This window comes from Pinus tabuliformis, chromosome 6, assembly GCF_031772625.1.
Source record: "Pinus tabuliformis cultivar Carrire ecotype Pingquan chromosome 6, CPIR1, whole genome shotgun sequence".
In the NCBI taxonomy this organism is placed as follows: Eukaryota; Viridiplantae; Streptophyta; class Pinopsida; order Pinales; family Pinaceae; genus Pinus; species Pinus tabuliformis.
In genome coordinates, this window is record NC_142292.1 from 555294097 (window position 1) to 555319311 (window position 25215).

At 34.6% G+C, this 25215-nt stretch overlaps 2 protein-coding genes across 2 annotated transcripts; both read left to right on the forward strand.

The window, feature by feature from the left end:
* The first annotated feature begins 10351 nt into the window (after positions 1–10351).
* LOC149259720 (uncharacterized) lies at positions 10352–10942 on the forward strand. The gene has a single exon (XM_089455039.1). It carries the CDS (start codon positions 10352–10354, stop codon positions 10940–10942), a length of 591 nt encoding a protein of 196 aa, XP_089311165.1.
* A 24-nt stretch (positions 10943–10966) lies between these two features.
* LOC149259721 (uncharacterized) lies at positions 10967–11383 on the forward strand. Its single transcript, XM_089455042.1, has one exon. It carries the CDS (start codon positions 10967–10969, stop codon positions 11381–11383), a length of 417 nt encoding a protein of 138 aa, XP_089311168.1.
* The last annotated feature ends 13832 nt before the right edge of the window (positions 11384–25215 follow it).

The window sequence follows — 25215 nt, forward strand, 5'->3', positions numbered from 1 at the left end:
GCTAAACACAAAGCGACAGGTTTTCCCGAAGGGAAAATTATAGACCAAGCATATGTTATCCTCCTCAAGCTTGTCAAAAATAAAAAGGTATTGGTTAGAAAAGAATGGGGAAAAATGGGAAGAAAACTTGAAGAACTCTATTGGTAGCGGGTTGCTTGAACATGACACTTTCACTCCATCACCGTGATTGAGTTGGGTTGGGTTTTTCCGTTCACCGTCACCATTGGTCCTCCGTACCATCCATGGTGTTAATTCTACCAAGTCCATATCAGTGTCACCAATATGTTCAAGAGAAGTCATTCAGAGAATTTACCATCCAGCAAATGCCTCATCGACTGCATTACATCCAATCTTCATTTTTCATGGCCGCCATTCCTGAACCTTATATCATCAAATCGTTTTCACCTCCACAAAAATCATTTGCTCCATTTCACGTCATAGATATGGGATACATCAAGGCACTCCTATGACAAGTCACTTCTTGTCAACATCAGCTCATTATCCAAGAAGTTGACTTAGAAACACCCCTTTCAGTACTTTGAAGCTCGCATGCCTCAATGAAAAGTTTCTCATTTCCGGAAACAGGTTTACATCAATGACCATCAACCGAAAGACTTTGCGTGGTGTTCGACATTGGCTCATATATTCACACCATGTGAATTGTACTGTAGTACCTTGATGGTCATTATCATTATCAATGACTCCACTCACGTCTGTTAACAACTTACATCATTGGCTGGTAATCAGATGATGTCTTTCCATGTTCGACTTCAAAACATCTGTAAGATAAATTTTATAGTAAATTTATTTGCTTAATCAACCTGAAATTGATAATAAAAAATATGGAACAAAATTTATTTAAAATTAATTCGACGAAGTGATTCCACCGAAAATACATTATAAAATAATCACTTGGACATTTTTATGCATGACACCAAGGAAAATTTTAAGAACCCCCCCTAAATTTATAAATATAATAAATGAGCGAATCTCCATGGTATATAGGAAAAATGGAAGGTGATTTTATCAATAATATAATATGTATGTATAATTTTTTGGCGAATCTCCCACCAGGCATGGCAAATATTTTACTCAATTATAAAATCTTGTAAGATCTTGGTGAGTCTTTCACTAAATAATAAAACTTTGTAAAGTCCTAGTGAATCTTAGCATAGGCTACATGCTGGTTTAATTCCCCAATTTAAATAGGCTACATTCCAGATGAATACCATGGGTCAATACCATGTGCCATTTTGGTGAATACCATGGGTCAATACCATGTGCCATTTTTATTTTTATTAATTCTAATATTAGGGTTAATAATGGTTTTTTGCATGGTATTAATAACAATCTAGTCCATGGTATTTGTTCCATAGTATTTTGGCCATAGGTTTCACCTAAATATAACCCATTTTTTGAGTGTTCGTAAATATAAGGTGACTTATGGAGTAAATATAAAAAAATGTTTTATTTGTTTACCATACCTCTCGTTTATTTATATTTTTATTAATTTACCATACCTCTTTTACAAATATGGTATTTGGCCCATAGGATTCACTTAAATAAAACCTCTTTCTTGAGCCTTCATAAATAGAACGAGGGTTATGGACTAAATATAAAAAGAGGTTTTATTTATTTACGATACGTCTAGTTTATTTATATTTTTATTTATTTACCATACCTTTTGAGTAAGTATAAAAAGACGTTTTATTTATTTACCATACCTCCAGTTTACTTATATTTTTATTTGTTAACCCCCTTAGATATATATAAGGTGACTTATGGAGTAAATATAAAAAATGTTTTATTTATTTACCATACCTCTTTTATAAATATGGTATTTGGCCCATAGGATTCACTTAAATAAAACCTATTCTTGAAAATGGGCGAATGGAAGGTTGTAAGTCCTAATTTCAAGGGCTAAATTTACCTTTTTTACCCTCTCCCTTACAATAAGGTGGGCTATTTGAGGTGATTTGTAAAAATGTACTATGATACAAAATATTAACCCACTAAAAATTTAAAACCCCTTAATTTCGCCAAAGGGCGAACATTCGGCCCTAAAATTATCCTTGCATGACACAAAGATAGTTAAACGTAAAAGAAAGTAAATCGGGGAGATATTTTCAATATAAAAATTACTTCAAACTAGTCATTCCACTCAAAATACATTTTTGAGGGGAATTCTTGTTTATTTAACACAATCAATGAAAGAAAATGTCTTCCATGAGTAATGTCGGCAATACACACGATATGGTTGAGGCCCTTCAATATATATACATGTAATTTAATCTTATGTTGTTAAAGATGGAGTAGATTTGTACCCTTGGGAAAACTCAAATAATGATGGTTGTGTAAGTAAATTAAGTATTATATGTGAAGAGGTTTTTGGTTCACATCACCCCAATTCACATATATATGTAGAATGGTCATATCTAATCGCCTAGTCTAGAGGTTATAGTAGTAGTGGTTGGAAGATTGGTCCAATTTCCAATTCCTCTAGATACAAAGGGAACAAAAGAAGATAGATTAGATCTACATGTTTTTAGTTTTTCTATATAATCTTATGATCGTTGAACATTTTATGTAACGTTATGTTTTCTTGAAAACTTCTCTCCATATTGAAAAACACGTAACCCCCTTAATTGTAATACACAATTAAAAGAAATATATTCTTTAAATATTTAGAAATAAGAAATAGATCTTACAAACCAAAAATACCCTACTAAGATTATTTGCAACCGAAAAAGAAAAACAAAAAACACGAAATTATTAGAATTATTCTTTCATTAATAATGAAACAAGCTATTCAGTTATACAAAATTCCTTTTACAATGATATAAAAATAATATATTATAAAAATAATCTAATTATTTTATTACTCTTAAAGTTAAAATAAATATAATATTTGATAAAATAATCTAATTATTTTATTACTCCTAAAGTTAAAAGAATTGACTAAATAAACAGAAATATATAATTTAAAAACCAAATCCATATTAAAAGCATTAATAAAATTGCAATACAATTACCAAAGGGTCAAAACTCCTAATATCTTATATGATTTATGTAATTTCTTACCTAGAAATAGAAATCTCTTACCCAAAATGAGAAACAAGTTAATATAAAATTCTTTTAAATATTCAAGAAAAATATAATAAAAAAGTTGAGAAGAAAAAATAATAAATAACAATTTGCATTATCATTTATTACAATTTAATTTAGAAATTTCTTAGACCTGAATGAAGAAGAAACAATGTGCACTATAAATTCCAACAATTTAATATAAAATTCTTTTGAATATTAAAAATAAAAAATAAAAAAATTGAAAAGAATAAACAATAAGTAACAACGTGCATTAAAATTTATTACAATTTAATTTAGAAATTAAATAGACCTGAATGAAGAAGAAACACCGAGGGAATATTCCAGAAGAACAAACAATGCAATGCAAATCTGAATAAAAATAGAAAAAGAATATTAATGTGAAGAAAAATAGAAAAAGGATATTTTAACATTGAAAAACCAATTCCTTTTGGTAAGTGTTTAATCTCTGAATTTTATTTTTAAACTTCTCTCTACACGATTTTTAAAATATATTTTATTAAAAATAAGTAATGCTAATTATTCCTTTTAAAAGCATATATGCTAAACTGGCATAAAAAATTACGGCCCTTAAAAGAAGGAAAATAGAACATCTGTCCTATCTTATCATTAATCCTAAGTCATGAATCTAATTCTTAGAATTAAGAGGTGAAGTTGTAAGGCATGCTGAAGTAAATACAGAGAATGAAATTAACTGAAGTACTTCTAACTATTCTAACCTTCAATTTTGAAAGATAACCTTCTTGAGATGGAATACAAACAACTTTTTGTACTTCATGATCTAGAGAACTAAATAAAAACATGGAGAAGGTAACTGATTGGTTTCAACCATTGTGTAAAGTGAATGTTAACCATTTAGTTTAGGATGGGTATTAGCTTGAAATGGTGATAAAAAACATTCGTTAACATAGTGCATTGACAATTTGAGCTAGAAAATAAATAACAAAAACAGTGAGTAAACTAGTCAACAATGCACTCTCGTTACTTTCAACCTTACTCTCTTTAGAAGAAAATTCATTTCCTTTACGAAATGGATTGGAGAAACAACACTGCACAATTGAATTCTAAGATTATGCTATTGATCAAAACTAAAAGAAATCAAAATACAAGAAATCAACCTAAGTTAGAAACGATGTTAAAAGTAAATGGAGGACATTCTGATAAATAGTTCCTAGATGCTTTAGCATCCAAGATACCTAGCTTCTGTGGGTTCCAAAGTATGAGCATATCTCCAAGTGTTTTGCCTACTTTGACTTCTAGAAAATCATATCTAGTAAGCCATTTGCTGTGAATTTCTCTTATTTTTTCTACAAAACATTTAGTTTCCAAGATAAAAATCTTATCTGGTTTTTCTTCTTTCATTTTATTGCTAAGAATCCTTTGTTTCCTTTTACTCCCTAGAACACTAATATTCCAAGTTGTGAGCTGCATTAAGAAAGATTTGTAAAAGAGTAACTGGTTAGTTCTTTTATCTTACCTAAATCTATCATCAGTTTTTCACATTCTATTAGCAACTTGTTTTGTTTTCTCCTACCTGTTTTCCTGCCAGGGTTCCTGGGAGCAAGTCCTGATGTGGTCTTCATAGTTTTCACCCCTTTGTTGTCCTAACTCTCGAGGTTTCTTTTGACTCCCAACCCTTTTTCCCGAGTTCTCCACAGAAACAACTTTTTCGCTCGATTGAACTCCTCTTGTGGTATTGAATCCATTCCTTTAGTGGTTCCATTCTCCAGGAATTTTTCCAAATCTATATGCCCCCTTTCGAAAATATCTTGTAGTTCATGATCCTCTGTTTCCACCTCACTCGGGGTCATCTCTTGGTCTTTATCAAGTTCCATGGTACTCAGCGTATCCTCCTTTTTTTGGTTATTGTCATGTGTTTCCTCCATATTTTCTTCCTTTTGTTTCTCCCATGGGCTGTCCTCTAGAGTACGATTTTCATTATCTAGCTCCTCTTCTTCTTCTAGTACCTTGTACCTATTTTGGCTTGTCTACTTTTCCTCATTGATTTTTTTTGAAACTTTCTCTCTCCTTTACCTTTATTTCCCACATTGTGAAAGCTATCAGTTTCTTTCTATGAGGTCGCTTTAGTTCTACTGTCTATTTTGTTTAGAGGGTAGTCCATAAATAGATATCCATGTTCATGGCATTTGCGACATCTGAAAGGAACTTGCTCATAGTCCACCGCTTGTACCCATTCTTCATCATAAACTTCAAGAATCACTTCATCTGGTAGAGCTGCAAAGAGATCCATCTCCACACATATGTGTGCAAAGGATGTGTACTTTCCTGGCCCAGTGGCCTTAGATATTTTTACAAAATGCCCTAGTTTATTTCCTATTGTTGTTAATGATTCTGGTTGCCAATAATCCAGTGGTAAGGAATAGAGTCTGACCCAAACCAGGACTGAAGTGAAAGTCTCTCGCTCTGGGACAAAATTCATCACCCAAGGCCACATATAGAGGCCTGTAGCAGCATATAAGTAGGGCCCTCCTTCAAACACCATGTCTTTATCCTCAATGTTATTGAATACTACAGTGAAAAAACCCTTTGATCCAAGGTGTAGGTCTGTACCCCCCTTTAGTTTTCCATTAATTCTTTATCCATGCCTGTAAAGCCTTGTCCGTTGGCCATAACCCCATGAATTTACAAATGGCTGCGTAAGTTGCCATGTAATCCCGATGCGTCTATAACGTTGCATCACTCAACGTCAAAATGCGTACTTTTTTTCATTCCTAATATAAAATTCATATATAATATTTAAAAAACATTAATAAAAAAATAATATTAATTATAAATCAAATATTTCAATATCCATATTGAATAGACATCATCCCTTGAAAAATACATAATAGATCTATGTTGTTATGTTGTGTATAAATATATATATATTAAATTTTTAATTAATATATCTATTTATAAAAAATAAAATTGTATCTAAAAGTTTTTTATTTTCTTATAATTATATAATCTAATACAAAAAAACTAAAATTTTAATAAATAAAATTTCCATCAGTTAATTTAAAATAATATAAAATTTAACCATATCGTTCAATACTATTTATTTATTTATGAAAGAAATATCTTGATAATAAAAGAAAAAATCATTACAGTCATATCCAATATGATATATTTTTATTTTATATATAATATTTTTTAATTTATCGTTAGGAAAACCTTTTACTTTTATCTTTCAAATATTAAACCAACTTAATTATCATTAAATCTTTACGCATATGAGTCCAAGATCTCATCTCATCTATACCACTTATTTGTTACTAACAAAATTACAACTCATTACTAATAATAAATAATTGCAAAATATAGCGTAGCGGGCTTCTGTAACTGCAGTTATTAATTAATACCAAGAAATACCTGGTAGCCTATCTCTAAATTCTGTATTTCAGACTAACCGGATAACACGGATCGCACCGTAACAAACTATATATATTTTGGGTTTCCATGCCGGTATGGTTGTTAACACTCCTTGTACATTTATTGAAGGGCCTCAACCATTATCGTGTGTATGGCCGGTATTGCTTAGGGAAGTCATTTTCTTTCTTTGATTGTGCTAAAAAAATAAGAATTCCCCTAGAAAATGTATTTTCAGTGGAATGACTGGTTTGAAGTACTTTTTATATTGAAAATGTTTCCCCAATTTACTTTCTTTTAAGTTTAGCTATCTTTGTGTCATCCATAAAATGTCCAAGTGATTATTTTATAATGTATTTTCGGTGGAATCACTCCATCGAATTAATTTTAAATAAATTTTGTTCCATTATTTTTTTATTATCAATTCGAGGTTGATTAAGCAAATAAATTTACTATAAAATTTATCTTACAGAAATTTGATATTGTCATCTGAAGCTTATAATAAGATTGAATATGAACAAAAGTGGCTTTGTTGATTTTGATTATACTAAACTCAAGAGTAGAGAGCATCAAGCTATTTAGCAATTTTAATAACTTAGTAATTTTAACCATTTTCTTAACAACTCAATCTCAACAAATAGAGAGCAATTTTGATAACTTTGTAATTTTAACCATTTTCTTAATCAAATTTGATTGAGGATGCACATTTTTAAACAATATAAGAAAAGAGATATGAAATACAAAATGGACATTGCTATTTCACATGTGCACTCGAACAATATGCTAATGACAATAGTTTTCGACCACCAATTGTTTCACTACATATGAGAATGCCCGGAGAACTAAAATGAGAAAGTGATAATAGCCTTTTCCAAGTACGATCCTTCAATAATAAACTCACGTTGCCAACCGACACCATCAATTAGTTGTTTAAATGTTTTTTTTGCACATTTAAAAACAAAATCAATTTGATTCAATCTAGTAAGCACTTGTTGTTGTGATAAAGTCAACCATATATTTGGAATGTTCATTTAGATGGACACCAAAATGAGATTAGTTGGATCGATTGGAAAAAAATAATATGAGTAATATTAACCCAAAATTATGTGAGGAAAATGGAAAAAACATCCGTGGAATCATAAAATTCAATGAAAAGAAAAGAAGTTGAATAGTTTAGAAGGGAGTAGGATGGTAGAGGCTAATTCACCCTCCATTTCATAGACAATGCCCTAGCTTTTAGTTGGAGTGGAAACTTATCCAGATTCCTTGCTGGATTTGACTGTAAGTCCACTTGATTGATTTTATAGAAGTTTTTATAGAGTCGGTATGTAGGAAAAAATCAGGGGTTGTCCTGTCAAAACCGCCTCCCTGTTTCAAAGTTGGTGTGAAGTTTGGCTCTCCTGAAATTTATCATGGAAAAACTTAAACATGTGTCACCACCAAAGAGGGAAAATCGATGAAGTTGGTGGACTCATGCATTTGCACTCTACGGTGGAGAAGCCAAATAGAGAAATTATGTGATACTGTCTAGATGTGGTCCTAGAAACCACCAAAATAGCAGTCAAGTCTATTTTTTAAAAATGCTTCTCCACAATATGTCAATGTTAAAAAAAAAAAAAATTTGAAGATGAAACATCAAAGAAGGCCTTTGTTACTCCAACAAATAGAACAATGTCAATTTCAAGCATATATTTTCCCTCAATCATATGGGGGACGGACGCCATTCCCTTTGTGCCCTCTCATCCACCTCACCTACCGACGTGGAGACACCACAGATGTCGTATGATAACTGGCCAGTGGGTCATCCCACATCTTGTGGTAGGTGGCTGCATTAAATACAGGTATTTATGTGAGGTTTAAGGTTTCATCTGTTGTGTTTTATGCCATGTCTTCGCAGCTTTGTGTTATTTCATTTGGCTTTGATGTGTGGGAAATCCACTCCGTCGACGTAGGCAATATTGTTTGCAGGGTTTCTTTGTATGTTTAGGGTTTATCATGTGGTTGCTTGACCATGCTTGCCATTGTTGTTTGCGGCGGTTCCTTTTTGTTTAAGGTTGCGGGTGTGGTTGCTTGACTATTTTTAGGGGGGTTTAACATTGTCGATGTTGTTGTTTGCACTATCAAGGGTTTACAAATACCTGCCATGTTGTTTCATCCTCATGGCCTATTGTTTGGGAAGGAGCCAGTTAGAGATTCTATGTTGTTTAGTGGTCGATATGAAAGTTTCGAGGTCCATGAAAGTAATTCTACAAATTCATGCATTTTTTTTTCAAATTTTTTTAGGTTTTTGCCCAAATTCTAATTTCTCGCTGTGTTTGCAAGTTTGTGTTGCAGGTAGCTGTTGTAGAAGAAGTATGGCAGGGTATGGGGGATGTTTGGACATGCTTGTGGCTTTTGCATCTCTCCCGATAGCATTCTAAATCTTTCTAGCCACTGTGTTCTTCAACACTTAAATTCACTGTCTAAAATTTGGGAATTTAGCTATTGTGTTCTTCAGAACATAAATTTGTTGTCTGGAATTTGTGAATTTAGCTTTGGTTGTAGTGTTGTTATCTGCAATTCGGGAATCTGAAGGTTTTCCCCTACATTAATCGAGTAGGACTTCAATTTGTTGTGAATTTCTACCCTTTGCTACGATCTATGCCTCTATTTAAATTTGTTGTGAATTTTTGCCCCTTGTTATGATTTTTTCCCTTTGTTAGGATTTCAAGACCTAATTGGTGGTGCATGTTCGGAACATGAGTTTATTATTGAAGGATCATCCTCGAAAAGGCCATTATCACTTTCTCATTTTATTTCTCCAAGCATTGTAATTATGTAATGAAACAATTAGGGGTCAAAAACTGTTTGTCATTCACATATTGTTCGAGTGCGGATCTGCAATAGCAATGTACATTTTTTATTTCATAGCTTTCTTCTTATATGATTCAGAATGTGCATCTTCAATAACATTCCACACTCTATTTGTTAAAATTGAGCGGTTAAGAAATTGGTTAGAATTTGTAAGTTATTAGAATGGCTACATAGTTTGATGCTTTCTACTCTTGAGTATAATCAAATCTTATTCTTATTCAAACTTATTATAAGGTTCACAAGATCAAATTTCTCTAGATAAATTTTATAGTAGACTTATTCGCTTAATCAACCTGAAATTGATAGGGAAAAAAAATGCAACAAAATTTATTTGAAATTAATTCGATAGACTGATTCCACCGAAAATAATTACTTGGAGATTTTTATGCATGACACAAAGATATCTAAACGTAAAAGAAAGTAGAATAGGTATACATTTCCAATATAAAAATTACTTAAAACCAAACATTCCACTGAAAATACATTTTCGAGGATTTGGGATTTTGCCAATCGAAATAAGGCTATAGTGCAGGACTATGCTTTTTGGGAAATCCATGATGGAAACTCTGCCCGCTTTTGGGAGGATAGTTGGCAACAATGGAGCATTTTGAATAGATTACCATGTTTGCAAGATATACAAGATATAGCGCAAAGAAGAGGGCTGTATTACGTTAAAGATTATTGGAAACATACGTACCAATCAGATCTATGGCGAGAATGGAGGCGACCGGATGAATGGATGGATACTCTTGGACAAGAGGCACGTCAATCTTTTGATCGGATAATAGAAATGAGGAAAATTAAAATTCGAGAAGGCACTGATATCCTGCGATGGGGTAAGGCAATGATTGGAATATTTACGGTAAAGGAAGCATATTATTGGGCTACGAAGGAGGATAGACCGGCAGAACAAGTTGACTGGAAACAAATTTGGGGCTGTAAATGGTGGCCCAAGGTTACTTGCTTTGCTTGGTTGGTGTGTCGAGGGAGGATCCTCACCTGGGATCAAATGCAAAAAAGAGGTATGATAGGTCCATCCCGCTGTCATCTCTGTAATGCAGCTTTTGAAACCCAGGAACATTTGCTGAATCACTGTATGTATACTTTAAGTCTTTGGGAGGAGATCCGAGTACTTTTCGGCAGGACAAGGAGGGATCCTGGTAGTATACGAAATACACTCTTTCATTGGGGCAAAGGGAATTTCCAAAGCCCTGTTGTCAGACAAATTTGGAACCTTGCTCCTGGTTTTCTCATTTGGGCAACCTGGAAAGAAAGGAATAGACGAATTTTTCGGGATACTTCTTGGCCGCCACAGCAGCTTTGGGAGCAAATATGCTGCTCTTTGAAAGAAACGGTTTTGGCAGCAGCTTGGGATGAAGAGGACTGGCGTTTGACTCCGGAGGAACAGCGGATTATACTCCAACTCAATTTGGATTTCCAAATGCTTTATCCCAGGCCTGACCGCCAATTGAAGCGAGAAGTACTAAGTCCCAACCATTACCGAATGCCTGGTGAAAGAAGATTGAAGCTTAATTTCGATGGCGCGTCTAAGGGTAACCTGGGGCAAGCAGGCTTTGGGGGTCTGTTCAGGGATCATAATGGTCATACAAGATGACTTTTTGCTGAAGATGGCGGAGAGATGACAAACAATGAAGCGGAACTCTGGGCGGTTTTTCATGGTCTCCGAATAGCAGTTCGACAGGGTTACATGGGTTTAGAGATAGAGGGCGATTCACTTATTACTGTTGATATGTTAAAGAAGTTACGAAATGGTAAGAGCTGGGCCTCCGTGTCAAAGAGTTGGCGGACAGCTGCGATTTTGCAGGATATTGAACTCCTCCTACGTCGGGTTGAATATCTTTTGATTACTCATGTGCTACGGGATGGCAACCGCGCAGCCGACCTATTGGCTAATTGGGGGGGTGGAGGGCCAAATAGACGAATGGATTGTAGCTGGGCATCGGTACAAAATGACCCCAGCTGGCATGACTTACATAACATCCTGCATCAAGATCATGCTGATGCGGTTGCCTGGCAGAGGCGCTCAACGCAATGATTTCACTCTCCATCGAATATGATGTTACAACGACCTCCCACAGGTGCCATCACACATATGGGCAGGTTAATTTGTAGACGGAAGGACAGAGCATTCAAGACAAGATCATATTATCCAGCCTTTCGATTTAATATGGTTAATGACAGTACTAAGGAGATCATGCCACCAAGAGGGAGATTGCGATTCCCAAGCGGCCATTGGGTTAGGGTACCAAGACGACGTGCATATTATGACGGCGAAGTATCCCCATTATCCTTGTTTGATGGTGGTGTTTTAGGCAGAGCAATTAATGATTTAGATCGATCGTGGTGGGCTTGTTTAGCAAGGTGGCAGGATCTCGGGCCCTCTACCATTGCATGCAGTCTCTTTAACTTTCCTCTGCATTGTATAACTGATAGCCATTTCATAGTTCAATTCTATCAGCCCGGTGTCTTTAAGGTGATGGAGTATCAGGGGCGCGGAGGTAGGCTTACGCGTAGTCAAACGACCAACTTCATGGAGAAGGGCAAAAGCCCTGTGGGGGATACCATGAAGAAGGCGTTTATTGATATTCAGGGGGATTCGGATGAGGAATTGGAGAAGCCGAGGGTTTCTGCAGAGGCTGCTCCTCGCGGCGGAGGGAAAGGTAAAGTGGGTATTCGGAGGCCACCGATGTGTACTGTGGAGAATAGTGAGGATGACAGTCAAGAGTGGAGTGATGTTGAACGAGGGTGTCGTGGGGTAATGCGAGGAAGAGGGTCACAGCGAGGGAGAGGTCGCCCAGCAGGTCGTGGTGGTGGGGGACGTAGAAGCGCAACTCAGTTGGATGATCTTGGCGAGGGGGCTGCCACTGAGGGCCGACGATATAAACGGGGCAAGAAGGATATCAGGCATCGACTGCAGGAGGCAGAAGCTGCGTATGTCACAGATACTCATCCGGATATCCGCACGATGATTGAACAAATGGAAGATGAAGCTTTGCAGGGTTATTCAGAGCCTGAGATGGGCGATTGGGAACAATACTTACCTGATCCTGGGCATACCCGTGGCAGACAGTCACTTTACAAACAGTCGTTGCACGTGTACTGGGGGATGAAGAGGTTACTAGCTAAAGCCATGGAACAGGTGGCTCTTGAGATGGCGGAGTTGATTCAGGGCATTCCCACCATGAAGAAAGAGTTGAAAAATATTCAGATTATTCTTATGATGCAAGAAAAAAAAATGGATGACATTGTGGCGCTGTTACAGACGGGCGGTTTGGGGGTTAAGCCGACGAAGGAGCAAGAGGTTCCGTTGCAGTAGACCCAGTATTAACAGCCATGTTTGCAGTAGTGCAGCAGTTTTTTAATCTGGTTGGTTCTTTCCTGTTTTGTTTATATATATGCTGAAAGACAAGGACTCTGACTTAGTAGTAAGCTTAGCTGCTTATATCGCACGGATAGAAAGACTGGTTATCTTTTGTTTTTGGATGGCTTTCAAACATTTCAGATGGTTAGCCTAGTTTCCCTTAAGGGCGGGCGATGACCTGTCCATATTATGTATTTGTCCAATGTTTTTATAGTAATGGAAATCGAGTACCGCACTAGCTTACAAAAAAAAGAAAATACATTTTCGAGGGGAATTCTTATTTAAGACATTCAAAGAAAGAAAACCAAAGTATTATGTGTCATATTTGGAATGGATGCATCGATATTGAAACTCCAGGATGACTGTAATGATGGAACAATTATGTTTTCACGGAGCCGGGGGGCGGTGGTGGACACTGTGGGTTTTGCCCATAATTTTTACACTGTGAAGGGCCAGAGGGCGGCACTGGTCCTCTGGGTTTCTCTTCATTCCATGGAGAATCGGGGCTATTCAGCCGACACTGCTCCACATGTAGGTTGTCAGACTGCCCTGCGGCAGCAGCATGATTGAGAATGAGCATGAACAGAATGAGCATGGAAAGTATCGCATTATAAACCTTTTTACCCTCCATCGACTATCAATTCTCAATCTTTCCCCGCTTATCTCTTCGTCAAAAAATAACTTCCCTATGATGGTTGAGGCCACTCAATATATGTACAAGGAGCCTTAACATCCATACCGGCACGGAGACCCAAAATATATATAGTTTGTTACGGTTGTCTGTAGCGGTCCGTTTTCTCCGGTTAGCGTGAAATACAGAAGAATTTAGAGATGGGTTGCCACGTAATTCTTGGTATTAACTAATAACTGGAGTTAGAGAAGCCCGACTCGCCATAATTTTGCATATATTTATGTTTAGTAATTAGTGTAATTTCGTTGGTAATAAATAAGTGGCATAGATGACATGAGATCTTGGACTCATGTGGAAAGATTTAACAATGATACCGTGCTTGTATCATTGTCAACCAAATCATGTGTAAACGTTGACGGTGACATGCCAACTCTCTAAATCTAAAAGGTAAGGAATTTTTCCCTTATCAACTGCAGTTAGAGAAGCCCGACTCGCCATATTTTGCATATATTTATCTTTAGTAATTAGTTGTAATTTCGTTGGTAATAAATAAGTGGTATAGATGACATGAGATCTTGGACTCATTGGAAAGATTTAACAATGATACCGTGTTTGTATCATTGTCAACCAAACCATGTGTAAACGTTGATTGTGACATGCCAACTGAAGGTAAGGAATTTTTCCCTTATCATTTGGAGTTGATGAAGCATGATACAAGCACAGTTCTTGATTCTTTTTGCTGATATGGTTGATAACACTGAAAGGTAAGGATATTCTTAAGGAAACTTTAAATAGAGAGAACAATTCTTGTTGTCTAGGGTAATAGAAAAGAGTGCCATATCTATTTGATGGTTGGATAAGGGCTAAAATAATTTATCTAGATAATATTGGTTGAATTATGAGAAATGAGTTGCACTAAATAATAAGCTTAAGGATGTATTGTACTGAATAATGAGCTTAAAGATGTATAGTAGCTCTCTTTTGCACTAATGGTATCAAAGCATGGATTTGAGGTGCTATTCATTGTTGATTCCTATTGTTTGGTAGTGAAACACTCAAGAACTACCTTTGCAATGGACATTAGAGTCTTGATTGGAGGCACAATCCATTGTTGATTCTAAGACTTGGGCAGTGAAACACTCAATAACTGGTTTGGAAGACTTTTTTCGATTTTAAATGGTATTCATATTCATCTCTGCATGGAATGCTTGACGCTTGTAATCTCTTGTGTGATCCATGCATTAAATTATTAATGAATAAATTATGTTTATAAAATAGTTATGTAGATAAGATTGATGACATTCTCCTAAGGCATGCTTGTGATTAAATCTGATTGTAAACAAAGTAGAGTGCCCCAATGGCCAAGGAAGGCTCTGGGTATGCGAGAACTCAATTGGAGGATTAAGAAAAAACATAACCTACTTGATAATACGAGCTGGTGACTTTTCAAACCAATGTTTTTAGAGGATTACTTAAATGTGAAAAATGATGTTGTTTCTCAGTAACATAAAAGAAACTTGAGAAATGATTTTGTTTCTAAATAACATAAAAGATATGACTGTTAGTTCACTCTCAATAACATAAAATACACGATTGATAGTTTTCTTATTGATTGAAACGACCTTTATTAATGCCTATGAGATAAAAAATATTTTAATAAAACCAAATAGATAATAATGGATGAGAGGTTGACTCTAATAGATCCTTGTCACTGCCTTTATGAACAAGGATGGTCATTTCTTTCTTTATTTTGATATATTACATGTTGGATGCTATTTTTTTTAATTAGCTTAGCCACATATGTCATATAGACATTGAGGTTCATCCACCTTGCATTGCAACACCAATTCACTTCTATGAATGCACTAATATAATTTTTTAACATAGGCAAAACTTTTATTACATTAAAAACCATCCAACATTTTGTCTTGTGACACTTGACCAACATAGACCATAACCTCCACATCTTGGTATGGACTCCATCAAAGACTTCACCCATTGGACACCCTATAAGCTACTTGTTAAATCCACCCAACTCTCACTTACCTATAAGTTTCACAAATAACTCTATAAGCATCAATCTACAACTTGTAAACTAAGCCATCAAATATCATCAACAAGCTCACTGATCCATTTGCTGCTTCCACTACCTTGCTACAAACATGATCTGTATCTAGAATTAAGCTAGTATCCCATCGTAACCATTATTGAGGCTTTAGTATAGGGTCACTTACATTTCTCAAGCAGCCCACTTTAACCGCATACATGAAGCCCAAATACATAATACCAATCACAATTTCACCTAGTGCTCAAGAGGAACACCATTTCCTAGTTGCAAAAACTATTACAACATAGATTTTAAAATATTTCAATATATATTACTTAAAAATAAACAAAAAAATGTCAAAATAGTTACAAAATTTATGAAAATTTATATTTTTGTAGTAGATTAACCATAATCACTCAAGCATCAACCATTTAGTAGCTGAAACTTATAACATTGTCATCAAATGATCAAATAGAGCATCAACCTTCAATTTTTAACACACATAATTTTTTATTGATAAAACTTAACAAATGATTAATGAGAAGCAGGGACAGAAACAAACCCTAAAACTTAAATTTATGAGAAGTAGGAACAAAGCATTTTGAACCCTACAAGCAAGACTATATAAGCTACAAATAAGGGCAGAATTTGTAACAGACGGTAGAAATTCACAAAAAATTTAAACAAAGGCCAGAAATCGTAACAAAGGCCAGAAACTCATAGAAAATTTAATTGTTGCTTGATTAATGTAGCGGAAAACTTTTAAATTCTCAAATTTCCAAATTCCAGACAAAGTGTAACATCCAATGGAACCACCTTTATCAACAAAGTGTAAATTCCAAACAAAGTGTAACATTCCAAGCCTAAACACTCCCTCACCATATATCTGGCCCCCTACCTACCAACTTAAAGGCGTAAAAAATGAATACCTGGAAGTAGGAACAAAGGAACAAAACCTAAACCCTACAAGAAAGACTATATAACCTACAAGTAAGCAGATAAATCGTAACAGAGGGAAAAAAATCATAACAAGGGGAAAAATTCACAACAAATTTAAATAGAGGGTAGAAATTCACAACAAATTTAAGTCTTTCTTGATTAATGTAGGGGAAAACCTTCAAATTCCCAAATTGTAGATAATAATAATGCCACTAGACCCAAATTCACACATTCCATACAACAAATTTCAGTGTTGAATAACACAATATCTGAATTCCCAAATTTTAGACAACGAATTTAAGTGTTGAAGAACACAGTGCCTGGCAGGATTTAGAATGCTACCGAGAGAGCTGCAAAAGCCACCAGCATGTCCAAACATCCCCCATACCCCTCCATACCTCTTCTACAATAGCTACCTGCAACACAAACTTGCAAACACCGGGAAAAATTAGAATTTTGGAAAAAACCTAAAAAAATTTCAAAAAAACCCCATTATTTTCAAGAATTACTTTCATGTACCTTGAAACCTACATGTTGACCACCGAACTGCATAGAATCTCCAACTGGCTCCTTCCCAAACAATAGGCCATGAGGATGAAACAACATGACAGGTATTTATAAACCCTCGATGGTGAAAAACAAACAACAACATCGGAAGTGTTAAACCCCCCTCAAAACATATGAAACAACCACACCTGCAACCCTAAACAAAAAATAACCACCACTAATGACAATGGCAATCATGGTTAAGAAACCATGCGATAAATCCTAAACAACCAAAGAAACCCTGCAAACAACATCACTCGGTGAGCAGCGACAGAATGACAGACAAAGTGAGCTAGTACCAGAGGCGAGAGGAGACATCGTCAGTGGAGTGAATTTACCACACATTAGACCTGCACGAAATAACATAGAGATGCGAAGAAATTGCGTAAAACATGGTGGATGAAATCCTAAACCTCACATAACTACCTGTATTTAATGCAGCCACCTACCACAAGACATGGCATGACCGAATAGCCAGTTGTCGTACAAAATATGTTGTGTCTCAACGCTGGCGAGTGAGGTGGACAAGAGGGCAGACAGGTAATGGCATCCGTCCCCTATATGCTTGAGGGAAAATATATGCTTGAAATTGAACATTGGTCTATTTGTTGGAGTAACAAAGGCCCTCTTTGATGTTTCATCTTCAATATATTTTTCCATTGTTATTTTATCAAGTTGTATGGGTTTACAAAGCCTTAGATGATTTTTTTTTTTTACTATGACATATTGTGGAGAAGCGTTTCTAAATAATAGCCTTGACTGCTATTTTGGTGGTTTCTAGGGCCACATCTAGACGATAGCACATAATTTCTCTATTTGGCTTCTCCACCATAGAGTGCAAATGCATGAATCCACCAACATCATCGATTTTCTCTCTTTGGTGATGACAGGCGTTTAAGTTTTTCCATGATAAATTACAGGAGAGCCAAATTTCACACCAACTTCAAAATAGGGAGGCGGTTTCAATAGGACAACCCCCGATTTTTTCCTACCTACCAACTCTGTAAAAAATTCTATAAAAAATCAATCAAGTGTTCTTACAGTCCCATCCAAAAAGGAATCTGAATAAGTTTCCACACCAACTAAAAACTAGGGCATTGTCTTTGAAATGGCGGGTGAATTAGCCTTTACCATCCTACTCCCTTCTAAATGATTCAACTTCTTTTCTTTTCATTAAATTTTACGATTCCATGGATGTTTTTTCTATTTTCCTCACATAATTTTTGGTGAATATTATTCATATGAATTTTTTCCAATCGATTCAACTAATCCCATTTTGGGTTCCAGCTAAATCAACATTCCAAATATATGGTTGACTTTAGCACAAGAAAAACTGCTTACGAGATTGAATCAAATTGATTTTGTTTCTAAATGTGAAAAAAAACATTTCAAGACCTAATTGGTGGTGTAGGTTGGCAACGTGACTTCATTATTGAAGGATCATCCTTGAAAAAGGCTATTATCACCAGGGAAAATTTTAAGAACCCCCCTAAATTTATATGTATAATAAATGGCCAAATCCATGGTATATAGGAAAAATTGAAGGCTCTTTTATCAATAATATAATATGTATATATATTTTTTTGGCGAATCTCTCACCAGGCATGGCGAATATTTTACCCAATTATAAAATCTTCTAAGATCATGGCGAGTCATTCACTAAATAATAAAACTTTGTAAAGTCCTAGTGAATCTTAGCATTGTGAACTCTTAGAGAATTTTTTGAAAAAGTATAAAACCATATATGACAAGAGCCATATCGTGGCAATATCACTTTTTTTTTCACATTTCGACAACATGGAACTTGTTTATAAAATTATAGAAAAGCCAACCAAGTCCCTTATAATATGCAGGTAAGCTTATAACAGAGTCTGATACCTCTACTATGCTCGTCTTCATTCAAGTCTCATAGCTGCTATACTTAACACTGTGAATCATAACTCTCTCAGAACTCAACTCTATAGCGTAATTAAAACCTTTGGAAATTGAGTCTGACAACTCTATAAAAAGGATTAGTGAAATAGAAGCTTTTGTGAATGAGCCCACTAACTATCACTACTAAACAATCAATATAGACTATGAAGTCTTCCATCTTGATCACAATTGTGCTTACGATCAAGGGAGTGTGACCACCTGGCCTGACATAATGGCCATCATAACCAATAATCAACAACCACCTTGCAAGGACATCCTAGCTCACGTCTCATGAATTTTATTCATCAATCTTAACTGATATAAATCTTATAAAGATAATATTAGAGTCCTCTCTAGATTCATTGTTAATACAAGGGTAAAGGAAATTTTCTAGATCAAGGCACTAGCCAATACAACCTTTGGTATTTGTGACCCCTTTGTGGGGATGCACCTACCCTACCTCGTTGGGTTTCTTCCTTGTAACATAGTTCAAGGATCACAAGACTTTCCAATCTTCCTACTCTATTAGACATACTTTATATGCTATACATAATGAATGGAAAAGAATCATTATAGAACACAAAATTTCACAAAAGGAAGAAAAATCTTAGCTAGTTCAATATCAAAATCTTAACCACTGATTAATAAAGAATAACAAGTAGTGTAATGAATTGTTCCGAGTTATTTATTTACAAGCTGTAAATAATGTAGTGGAATGGAAAATATTACTTAGGAAACCCTTCAATATTTTCTACTAATATGTCTGTGCATGTACATATGAAATTAAGAGCATTGTTGAATACAGAGTTTCCTTTCTCTTGCCTCCATTTTGACAAATCAGTGTGAAATCAGTGTCACTTTGAATCTCCTTTTCTGTGTGGATGTTTTGACAAATCAATGTGAAATCAAAGTCACTTTCAATTTCCTTTCCTGCAAGGGATCACATCCATAGTTGATTAGTAAAAGATAATCTGCTATATATTATGTTCAAGAAACTGACTGCAATCTACAGTGGAAACGAGACCTCAATTCTTGTTATGAATTTGAATATCTCAGGAAAACATAAGAAATAAAATGCATATGGCCTTAGTAGCTAGAAAACAATCACTCCATCATTACAAGACCACCTAGATTTTGGCACTTAATCTAAATAATGGCACTAGTTGCAGTGCTTATTTGCATTAACACCATGGAAAAGAAACAACAATGTTTCAAAGCACACTTAGTGAAAAAGTTGTAACGTTCCGAAAATATTTAATGATAGCATCTGAACCTCGTAGCTATGGTGGGGAAACTAGGGAACCCAAATCTTGGAAGATATCTCATACCAAATCTGAGGAAAAAATAAAAAAGTGAAAAAATCAAAATCTATAAATCAAGCAATGTATTGTTTAAAAATCAAATACAATTCCTTTAACTAACAGTTAAATTGTGGTGATATATTTAAATATTCATTAAGATGGGAACTTCAAACCATGGAATATTACCTTTGTCATTACTATCATCCCTCAGTGTCTGAGATTACAAATCAATACTTATGGAAATATTGTAAGAAATTCTGTGAAATAGTAAAGCATAACCTCTATTTTCAAGCAACAAAATCAAGACATTGTTACATGAAGAGCCATAATTGATACCAATGAATCAAGTCCTTGTATGGCACAGGCTTGTTTCACAACCTCTATTTTCTCAATAACAAAATCAAGACATTGTATGTGGTTATTGCAAAAAGGAAACTGCATTCTAATATGGAAGAGGATCTTATCAAAAGACATGGATTTATTCAAAGCTACAAAGCCTAATGGGTTACTAAAAAATAAGTTGGAATATGGGATCATGATACAATTGAAAAAATATGCTTTCCTTTTAGAAACATTATAGTTATACAATGTTTTTTGAAAGCATTAGAATTTGAAATTGGGCCTTTTTATCAAGACAAATTCATTAACAGAATGTACTTTCCTACCTGAAACATTGTATATATCCAAGAAAAACTTGAAAAGCATAAAATAACTTAGCATAATGTACTTTCTTTCCTTCCTTAACATTCTTAAAGTGTTGAGGTTCCCCAAGTCATCAGGTAACTTTCGAAGGAAATGACAGTTAGTAATAGTCCAATTCACAACTGAATATGTGTCACAAATACGAGGGGGCATCTCCTCCAAATCACAAAAGTGCTCTAGGTTAAAATCTAGCATTATTGGAAGCTTAATGCTCGACTGGGTATTATTGAACCCAGACATTTTTCCAATCTTCACTAAAAGCTTAAAGATAACTTCTATAAGTTCTACATGACTTTACTATGCTCTTGAGGTTGGGGCACATGCAGCGTCACCAAGTGAATGGTCTTAAACTAAGTGAAGATAAGGTTGATAGATCATTCAGTGTGGATCTCTTTAACCAATAATTGAATACTATGTCTCTCTTGAACCCATAATTAAATAATACTAGGACTTTCAAATTTTTCATGGAACTCAAAAATGTTGGAAGAAAGAATTTTCTTCGAGAAAAGAGTAAAACTAAAGTCTCTGCTTGAGGAAAATTGATGTCACACCACTAATACTTCTCCATGGAATCTATATAGGTAAACGAAAAATGCAGAATTGCATTAGAATATTGTGTTTATTGAATACTGTAACAACCCAAAATAAACATGTAATTAATCAAGTAATTTATATTCAACATGCAATTCAACTAATTAACTTCAAATTCAAAACTATGATTAGAGCACTTATCTGTGATTTCGGTTGAAGTCTGCTATCTGCAACAAGGTTTTGGGGACGACTCTCCACCCAACCGTAGGCTCAATTGTGCAACGTCTTGCTACAACTGGCCATCCCCGAGCCCTCAATCAACGTTCTACTGCCAATGACTCCTAAGTCTTAGTATACCATTCTCCCAAGAGAATGAAAGACAGAATCTCGGAAAGATGGAATGCCGGAATGCCTCTCATCTTCCTCACCATCTATTAAATAGAACAACATTGGAAGGGGAACCACATGCACACACTCCATGTGTCTACATGCAACTTTCTTTTGATTTTTAGCTTTCTTGTTTTATTTCCTTCTTTTTGATAGTTTTCTTGTTTTATTTCTATTTATTCTGATTTAGAGTTTTAGTATAGTTATTACTATTTTTATTTTTATTATTTTTATTTATTTTCTTGTATATTTTTAAACTCATTTATTATTTTTATTATTTATTATTAAGTGATTTATTATTTATTATTTATATTATTATTATTTATATTATTATTATTTATTATTTTTATTATTTATTATTTATTATTATATTATTATATTATTATTTTTATTATTTATTATGTATTATTAAGGGAAGGGATATTACATACTCTCCCCCTTTAAGGAACTTCGTCCCGAAGTTATGTTGAATTATGTATTATGTATTGTTTTTATTATTTATTATTTCATTTACTTCCCGTTTCCAACACCCTCTGTTGAACTAGTATAACCAGCAGGCATCGAAAGTCCCCAACACCCCGGGAAATCTCAAGGAATCTCTGTCCTTTTTCCGACTTTCGGCACCAGGCTAAGCCTGACCCGGTCTATATCCTAGTCCAAGGCTGGCCCCAAGGCTCGCGCCTGACTCAGACCTCATCTGCCCCAAGGCAGGCATCCGGTCCGGTACTCAATGACCCCGGGCATCTGGCAAGGCTGGCCCACTCCCTCCACAAGTACTAAGGCGCACAGCCCCAGGCATCAAAGTCTTATACAACCCTTCTAGACTTCGGCATCCCAATCCAATAACAGTCACCAAGCCTAGAACATCAGGCACTTGGCCTCCTCAAGATGGTCTCATAGCTCTTCAAGAGCTATCCATCAAGAGATATACACAAGACAAAGGAACCACTGGCATATGCAGTGTTGATTGAGTTTGTCCCCAGCAAATATGGTGTTACTTATTCTCCCTCGTGCGTATGGGCTCACACGAGATCATCAAATAAACCGGCCCTCTCGGCCTATTTGTGGAATCCTGTCAATCATCACAGCTCAACGTGCAACCAATGCATTAGCTATACCATCATAGTATCCTAGAAAATAATCCACATGCCAAGTCTTGCATGTCATTATGTAACATTCATCATTGTTAACTGCAACATTATGAATAATAACGAATTGCATGCTCATGCATGTCATAAATTTGTATGCAATTATCACATGTTTCACCTCATGAAATGCCACCATAAGTTATGACATCAACATATTTACATCAAAGACATATCATGACTTCACATAATAAATGAACCACATGTCACTAAACCTCATATTATAGCATCATAATTCCTATGCCACGTTATGCATATCATATCCATCATGAGTATTCAACATTAAATACCTATCATCACGTAGTAAATGAATATGTCAATATACATAGACATAACATCATGATGCCTATGCATATCATCCTCATCATAAGTATACATCATCACTATTGTAACAGCTATATAAATATGAACCACATGAGCATGATCACCCTCATACCATCATATCATGAAACATCGTTAATCTTAGATACATTTCAATACTTATCAAATATAGAATAATATTCTATAAGCATTCTTATCATGATTCATCAATTTCATTTACTTGTACAAACATTGAATACCAAGTATGAACTAACATTATTCAACATCCATCTAGGATCTATGTTATCTCGTTAGTGTTATTAGTGTCATGTTTCCATCAAGATACCAATTACTTTTAGATAATCTTTTCATGTTATTTATATTAGGTATACTCATCTAAGTACATCGTTAAATTTCAAATTAGCCTCACCATCTTCAGTCTTAATCTCTCATCACTTATTCTTCCTTCCCCAATGAAATTCATTGCTAATATGTTACCATTTGTATAATCATTTAAATCATCAATATCAAGTTAAAATTCCATGATCACTATACATATTTTTCTTATCCAAATAGCACACCTACAAGAGGTCATCCTTATTTAAGTCTTATTTTATACTTAATCTACCTGCATGAGGGCTTATTACCCCCTCATGATTTATTCATTAGTTGCATAATTTTCATTGTTCATCCTAAAAAGATTTGCTTTTCTCATCAAGTTTCCACTTGATCTCTATTATCATAGATTCACCCATGTTCAAGTTGGAATAGGGATTCTTCCACTTTAATTTTCACTCATTAATTATTCAGTTTAGACTTTGAAATGATTGGAAGCACTACCATCATTATCATCTATGAATGATTTGGTATGCCCATTGTATTTTGGCAATAACTTCTTTCAATACTAATGACGCGCACTAGTAAGTTGTTTTGTATGAGGTAACAATATATGATCAATCCACTCGTGAGTGAAATTTATTCAATTGCACCGTTTATTAGTTGAATCCAACTTCTTTTGCCAATTTATATGTAATCCTTATCAAATTCTCATTATATAATTTCCAACTATATTTCCAACAATATTTCTTCCTACACTTCATGCTCAATGTTTTCTCATTAGTCTACATCATGTATTTCTTTTTCAAAAAGTTAAACAATTATTATCCTTGAGATAGATTTGATAAAGTTGGGATAGATTTGATAAAACTCCCACCCTTTTCCATTGCCACTCAAATTAATGAAAGTTGTTTATTCAATTTTTGAAGGATTTCCCATAACTAAAAGTAGAATAGACAAAGCATTTTTAAATTTAATCCATATGCTAAGTATAATTAAAAGTAATGTAGACAAAGTATTTATTAATTTGATTCATATGTTGTATAGCTTGTATTTCTCTTAGTGAGTATGAAATATATTTTTTTTCGAGATTGTGTCATCTAAGTGTTATGATCATAATAAGGTACATTGGCATATTAATTTCTAAAATAAAAATTTTAAGTAAAATTATAGTTTAAAAAATTATATCAAAATTTTCATCTAAATATTTTAATCATAATTATAATAAAGTACATTGGCATCTTAATATCTAAACCTAAAATTTTATATCAAAACTTTATTTAAGAAAATAAAATAATTAATAATAATAATTAATTATATTATACTAATTGAAAACATTTATGGGTAACTACTGAAGAATTCAAATGACTGGCGCTTTATTTAGGAGTCACTGCTTTTCTTTGTCGACTATACAAAATTCTCAAGAAGAGAAAAAGGTAAAATAATATATTGGTTGACTTGAAGCAAATGATTTCCTTGATCTTTGAGAAGTAGGCTTACCGCAACAAGGTTTTGGGGACGACTCTCCACCCAACCGTAGGCTCAATTGTGCAACGTCTTCCTACAACTGGCCACCCCCGAGCCCTCAATCAACGTTCTACTACCAGTGACTCCTAAGTCTTAGTATACCATTCTCCCAAGAGAATGAAAGACAGAATCTCGAAAATATGGAATGTTGGAATGTCTCTCATCTTCCTCACCATCTATTAAATAGAACAACATTGGAA